This window comes from Podarcis liolepis (assembly GCF_965112155.1).
Source record: "Podarcis liolepis genome assembly, chromosome: Z".
Lineage (NCBI taxonomy): Eukaryota > Metazoa > Chordata > Lepidosauria > Squamata > Lacertidae > Podarcis > Podarcis liolepis.
This window is the reverse complement of record NC_139570.1, coordinates 10,866,960-10,874,465: the sequence shown is the minus strand read 5'-3', so window position 1 is coordinate 10,874,465 and position 7,506 is coordinate 10,866,960. Positions and strand designations below refer to the sequence as shown.

At 48.0% G+C, this 7,506-nt stretch overlaps 1 protein-coding gene across 1 annotated transcript; it reads left to right on the top strand.

The window, feature by feature from the left end:
• Positions 1–3,648: 3,648 nt before the first annotated feature.
• RPL39 (ribosomal protein L39) lies at positions 3,649–7,237 on the top strand. Its single transcript, XM_083484539.1, has 3 exons — positions 3,649–3,966; positions 4,729–4,832; positions 6,998–7,237. The coding sequence occupies exons 1-3, from the start codon at positions 3,664–3,666 to the stop codon at positions 7,044–7,046; spliced, it is 456 nt and encodes a 151-aa protein (XP_083340665.1). The 5' UTR covers positions 3,649–3,663; the 3' UTR covers positions 7,047–7,237.
• The last annotated feature ends 269 nt before the right edge of the window (positions 7,238–7,506 follow it).

The window sequence follows — 7,506 nt, the reverse complement described above, 5'->3', positions numbered from 1 at the left end:
CTTCCACAAAGACCAAAAATACACTAAGATATCACACATTAAAAACTTCCCTGAACAGGGCTGCCTTAAGATGTCTTCTGAATGTCAGGTAGTTGTTTATCTCTTTGACATCTGGTGGGAGGGCGTTCCACAGGGCGGGCGCCACTACCAAGAAGGCCCTCTGCCTGGTTCCCTGTAACTTAGCTTCTTGCAATGAGGGAACCGCCAGAAGGCCCTCGGTGCTGGACCTCAGTGTCCGGGCAGAACGATGGGGGTGGAGACGCTCCTTCAGGTATACTGGGCCGAGGCTGTTTAGGGCTTTAAAGGTCAGCACCAACACTTTGAAGTGTGCTCGGAAACATACTGGGAGCCAATGTAGGTCTTTCAAGACCGGTGTTATGTGGTCTCGGCGGCCACCCCCAGTCACCAGTCTAGCTGCCGCGTTCTGGATTAGTTGTAGTTTCCGGGTCACCTTCAAAGGTAGCCCCACGTAGAGCACATTGCAGTAGTCCAAGCGGGAGATAACTAGAGCATGCACCACTCTGGCAAGACAGTCCACGGGCAGATAGGGTCTCAGCATGTGTACCAGATGGAGCTGGTAGACAGCTGCCCTGGATACAGAATTGACCTGTGCCTCCATGGACAGCTGTGAATCCAGAATGACTCCCAGGCTGCGCACCTGGTCCTTCAGGGGCACAGTTACCCCATTCAGGACCAGGGAGTCCTCCACACCAACCCGCCCCCTGTCCCCCCAAAACAGTATTTCTGTCTTGTCAGGATTCAACCTCAATCCATTAGCTGCCATCTATCCTCCAACTGCCTCTAAGCATGCACACAGGACCTTCCCCACCTTCACTGGTTCTGATTTGAAAGACAGGTAGAGCTGGGTATCATAGCAGCCATGCTTTAATTTCTAAAAGCCTTTGGTTTATTTCTAGACAAAGAATAGCCGGGGGGGGGGAGGAATTTCAGAGAAAAACTGATTGAAGTCTTTCGGTAGCCTGGTTGAAGGCATTTATTCAAACTGGGATACCATGCACTTGTTGTGTTGAACAGTAGTTGAGGGCGTTGAATACCCTCAGGGCTGCTGGAACATACTGGTTCCCTTTGGAATAATGGAAATGAGTGATCCCTGACACACTACTTTTTGCAGCATTAATAGCAATTTTTCTGCAGGTTACCCAGCCAGACTTATAATGGATATAAATGCCCAGGTATTTAAATCACTTAACTTGCTCAATGGTATTTCAGCTGCTTATATGCCATGACTTTGTGAAGACCCATGTTTTTTGACTTCTCGAAAGTTAAGTGAGTTTATTACACTTGCAATACAGCAAAAAATAGAGCATTTTAGACCTATTTGTAAGTGTGAAAGTACCAACACATCGAACATGGACGACCCTGTTAGAGGCAGCTCCACAGTTTATCTTGGTTTTTGTTAGTTAGTATTTTAGCATTTTAAAAGCTTTGTTTTCAAATGCCTAAGTTTGCTGGGCTGCAGTAAAGCAGCAGCTGCATTTTATCCAGTGGCTGCCCACCTCTCCTTTTGAGGATTCACTTAACAGGCCGTCTTTTATCTGCTTTAGCTGCTGCAAGCCCAAATCTATAGTAGGAGTCATCCTCTGCTTTTAAACAATTATATACAGTGGTACCTTTGGTTGTGAACGGAATCCAATCCAGAGGCCTGTTCGCAACATGAGCAGAACGCAACCCATGTCTGCGTGGGTCACGATTCGCCGCTTCTGCACATGCGCGTGACGTCATTTTGCTCGTCTGCACATGCGTGAGCGGCAAAACCCGGAAGTAACCCTTTCCAGTACTTCCAGGTCCCCGTGGGACGCAACCTGAAAGCATGCAACCTGAAGCAAACGTAACAAGAGGCATGACTGTATTTCAGCTGCCTGTGCCTTGTGAGAGGTGCCTCCTCACAGTGCCCCACAGGGGGCTGGGAAGAAAATGCCCCAGCCTTAGTGGCCCAGCAGAGCCTGGCCAGAGGTGAACATGAGGCCAGCACCTTACCTTGGGAGGCAGCAGCAGGTGCTACCAGGCCTGCACAGCGGAAAGGCTCCCCTTCAGCTCCCAGGCAGGCCTTGCACACAGCAAGCACAAGAAAGGCCAGCACAGTGCCTGCCAGCCTGGTCTCCCACTTGTCTGTCCATTCCCAACAGCAAAGATTGGTGTGAAGGGGGACAGTCAGTTAGGTTACCCTAAAAAAGCTGTTTGTGAATCCCTCCCCCCCCCCCAGCCAGGCCTCAAAGCCTCAAGCACTTTTCAAACTAGCTGGCTGGGTTCTCTTACCCACTTGCTTGCTTACTCATGTTGTAAACAAAAAATTGCCCTTTTCCCTTATGGGGTATCCAAGAGCCCATATAGAGAGTCCTTACGTATGTTTATGTTCCCTATTGGTAGGAGAAAATAACAGAGGCCAACCAGAGAATATTGAAAAGCAGCTAGTAAGCCTGATCTTTATTGATCTGTTGCAACGGGGTCCTCACTCACCCCACACAAGAGGGAGGAGGAATCCCCAAACAATGGCATGCAAGGCCTTATATAGACTTTTGAAATTGCCACCCTGTAGATCAAGACCACCCCCAGAAGCATCATACATCACAGAAGGGGTGTAACCTAAGACCCCCCCCCCAGATACAGCATACCTGCATCACAGAAAAGGCGGTCTAAAATGGAAATTTGAATGTTGTTTTTCCTGTTTGCCAGGTTATCTGATTGCCTTTCCTGATAGTCTGTCACCCATTAAAATGCTGATTACTCAATTCCTGAGACAATGGGAAGACTCCCCGACCCCCCCCCCCCGCTCCCTTCTTGCAGGGAAAACATTTGGTCAGTTTGGGAATCGAAATGGTTTCAGGTCAGTCTTCCTGCGCTGATCTATGTACGTGCTTGGTTGGTACACTTACAAACTTTACCATGTATCTAAGACCTCAAAAAAGGGACGTGGGTGGTGCTGCGGGTTAAACCAGTGGCGTAGTGTGGGGGGTGCAGGGGGGGCTGGCCGCACCGGGCGCAACATCTGGGGGTTAGGGTTAGGGGGCGCAAATCCACGGGTTAGGGGGCGAAATCCACGGGTTAGGGGGCGCAAATTACTTGCCTTGCCCCGGGTGCTGACAACCCACGCTACGCCACTGGGTTAAACCACAGAGCCTAGGATTTGCCGATCAGAAGGTTGGCAGTTCGAATCCCCGCGATGGGGTGAGCTCCCGTTCCTCGGTCCCTGCTTCTGCCCACCTAGCAGTTCAAAAGCACATCAAAGTGCAAGTAGATAAATAGGTACCGCTCCGGCAGGAAGGTAAATGGCGTTTCCGTGCGCTGCTCTGGTTCGCCAGAAGCGGCTTAGTCATGCTGGCCACATCACCTGGAAGCTGTACGCCAGCTCCCTTGGCCAATAAAGCGAGATGAGCGCCGCAACCCCAGAGTTGGCCACAACTGGACCTAATGGTCAGGGGTCCCTTTACCTTTTAAGACCTCAAAATTCCTATCACACTCATCTCCTGGCAACCAGCACCCCCTGGCCAGCCCCAGAGGTACCATTCACTTGGGGAGCTTGTAGCAGGGCTGCTACAACAAACAGCTGTGCAAGCGGGGGGGGGGGGAGGCAGAGATGCAAGAGGGCATCAGAGGAGGGAGGGAAGGAAAGAGGGACAGAGGCCAGTGTTGCTTGCATCACCCATGACCATCCTTCAAAGCACCCCGCCCCAAGGTGCCACTGCACACTGGATGAAAACCACTGCTTTAAGGATTGCAAAGCTCAAAACACACTTTTTAATAAACACGCACGTGCTCGCTCGGAAGCCTGCAACGGCCTCCTGGAGTCGCCAGAGGGCGCTGCCGTCTTTTGACGGCACTTCCGCGTATGTACATCTAGCACCGTTTCCTGACGCCGCCTCTTTCCCCCATAAGCCTCTGCGCCGCTTCCTCTCCCTCTTTTCGTTTGTAGCCATTGTGGTGAGCGGTTCGTGGTGCTTCAATATGGTAAGTTAATCCGTTGCCATCCTCCGCTGGGGCAGCTTTGCTAACCATCCCCATGGCACCCCGCGTAGAATTAGTGTGAGACGCCCACCCTCGTCCAAACCCAAGAAGTCTAGTAGCTATTTGGGGGAGGGGAAGGGTTCCCTGATATCCTGGTTCGTTCATTGCAAGGGGAGGCGGGGGGAGCCCAGTACAAAATAGATGGGAGGGAAAGGACGGCAGGCCCAATATCCCATAATATTTTTATCTTCACAACAACCCCGAGAGGTAGGTTGCACTCCCGAGAGATTGAGGAGCTCGCCGTGTAAACTTTTGGGCTGAGTTGCCTCCCCTTCGCCCCAACTGCGCTATTAAAATTGGCGGAACATCACGCAACTCCAGACGGTCACAGCTTCCCCAGAAGGATCCTGGGTGCTGTAGTTTGCTTAGGATGCCTGAGCCTTGCTTGAGACCCCTGTTCCCCTCGGAGAGCTTTTATTCCTAACGTGGTTTAAACAACTCTCAGCAGCCTTAACAAACCCCAGCTCCCGAGATTCTTTTTTGGGGAAGACCCGATATTTACAGCATAGCAGAGCTGTAAATATGTAGTGCAGAAAGGGAATCCCTCCCTGGTCTAACAGTGGAGCCTAATAGGGAACCTGTGGCCCTCCAGATGTTGATTATTGGCATCTTCTACCGCCTCTGAGCATTGGTGTTGAGCCCCCACTAGGAAAAGGTGAGATATAATAATTAAGACTCCTCATTTTTTTCTTTCCAACCTGCCAGTCTTCCCACAAAACTTTCAAAATCAAGCGGTTTCTTGCTAAGAAGCAGAAGCAGAACCGGCCCATTCCGCAATGGATCCGCATGAAAACTGGCAATAAAATCAGGTATGGGGATTGCCTTCCAGGCATGGAAACTGGGGTCCTGCTGGAGCATTTAGCTCCCTTGGGCTTTTTGTGGATGGGAAATACCCACTCCTGGTGGTTTATCATTCATCTGCTTTGGAATACTGCATCATGCTTGCACTTCCTGGTGTAAGTGTACTCAATGGAGAATCCTGTCCCCTACAAACTTATATGCTAATTGATTCTTCACCACGGGCATGATCTTTCTGAAAGCGCTGGATGCTATCCTTTGCCCATAAGGAAAGCAGCCATTAGTTTCTTTCTTGGCTGATTGAACAGTAAATGCCACAGTGAACAGTAAATGCCACAGTGAACTCTCTTTAGTGCTTTCCTTTTATTGGCAACAGGACTTTCTGTTGGTTGGTTGAACTTCCAGCTTACATCTTTTGTTCGTTTTCTAACCTTCGCGCGAACCTTTTACTGCAGTGGTCCTGCCACAAATACATGGAGAGCCTGGCTGGGGGAGGGGTCAGAAGGGGCCATCCAAGAAACTGTGCAACCTTTGCAGAGGGAAAGGCCTGCTGGGGGGCCTTGGGTTCTGGGGGTTTCCTGACTTCGCATGATTTTGCCTTTGTACATGGACTCCCAGAACCAACCCCTTGTGTGACTTGGCAGGCCTGCTGTATTGAAGGTCTCTATTGACATACCCTAGAACCTCAGCGTTAAAGGGTCCATTCTTACTCAGTTTTCCCCAGATCTTTTGTGTGTGTGTGTGTGTGTTTTCTTGCTGCAACACTTTCTCTTCCTACTGTTTCTTTTTACGCCTCCTTTGAGCATGATGGGTTTTCCATACCTACCCACTAGCTATAAGTTGGCTGTGGTGTTGGAATCATTGAGCATTGTCTCCAATATCAGCTGTTCAGAGGTGAGTTTTCCAGATAAAGTGTGTTCCCAAAGCAGGCTGCAATTACAGTGCTTCATTCTGTGGGAGCACTGCCATGTCCCTGCTGAGAGCAATTCTGTTACTTAGGAATCGATCTCGCCTGTTCTGGTGAAATCAGACTCCCTTTTTAGCAGTGACAGGTGTGCAAGGAAAGCTCCGAACAAAATGAACACTTCCAGTGAAAATGACCAATGGAAGCTTTTTCTAGGGGAAATGCCTCTATGGTTGTGAATTAAAGGGCTGTGTTTTTATTAGGCCAGGATCTATCAGTGAAAGATAATCCAGAAGTCCCATCTTTCCAGCCCTCTCAAAAGGAATTAAAATCAGAATTTATGTTGTGCAATAATAAGGAATGCTTTCCCCACAAAAACAAGCCATGAAGACTTTCAGTGGCTAGAACTACTGATTGATAACTCCATCAGTACAACTCTGTCCACAGCTTGGTGCCACTGCTGCATGGACAAAGGTAGTAATCAGTGATGCGTAATGTGTGCATTTTTTTTGCCTTCTTGCCATACCTTTTCCCAAAGCCTGCTACACACATGTGTGCCATTCTCCAAACACCTGTAGTTTCTTTGTGGTTTGCCAGACCCCAAAAGCTGATGTTTTAGACTCATTTTTATTTATTACTGGGGACAAAGAGCTGCCCCCACAATGTATCCCAAGTTTAAGTTCACACCAGTTGACATTGGTTCAGATTTCTAATAGGTAAGTCAAAAGCTTTAGTTAAAATTCACCCACACCCATTCAATTAAGTAGGCTGGTACTTAGGAGCCTCTGCTACAGGAAGGGGAATTGTTAGCTTAATTAGGATGGAAAAGGAAGGTAATCACACAAGTAGTATTTTTAAAATATTTAAATTCTAAGTTTAGAATTTAAACTTATTTTCTCCCATAATGTAAAACTATTTTGGTTAAAAATTATAATTTTGTTAGAATAGGAAATGCAGCAGTACTCAGTGCATAGGGTTTTGGGTATGTGCATGTGTGTTTAAGTACCTTCTGAATTATTGAAATTATCTCACATATATAGTACAATATTAATATGTGCTCATGTGAGAGGGAGCAGGGGAGCACAAATGGCTCTGGGAAAGTCACACTTTCCTCTGCTAACAGCTGTGGGTCCCTTTGAAAAGTGCCATATGCAATTTGCAAGGGGGTGGCCGGTTCACTTGCTTACTATTTGCTTAACACAGCCTGGGATTTTGGTCTGATGGAGAGACAGAGCTGTGCCTTGCTTACTAATCATGTCCCTTTTGTTCTAGGTACAACTCCAAAAGGAGACACTGGAGGAGGACCAAGCTCGGCCTGTAAAGAGAAGCAGCTCCAATCTTCCCGGCACAACCCTGAATCTTCCACAAACTCACAAGCACCAGAATGGTCTCTTCCTACCAACCTGCCACATTATCAGGGCTGGAATTCTGTCTTGTGATGTGCAGTCTCCCTCCTTTGTAAAAATATTTGTTATTACAAATATTAATGAATTAAAAACTGAAGGATGAAAAGCATTGTGTTAGCGTATGTCTTTTGGTTCTCAGTCCCATGCGTACTGGCTGAATTCTTGTTGCCAGTAGAGAGAAGCTCATTAATAAATATGAGATTCCACATAGTCTAGCGAATTAGCAACTTCTAGTTGGATTTACTGTTTATACTTGCTACACACAAGGGGAGCTGGCAGCAGTACAAAAGGCTAATAGCTGTGAAATTGGCATGTATTGCATTGAAGGCTGAGAATTTCCAACTGGGTCTTGGTGGGTGAATAGTTTGAAACAAG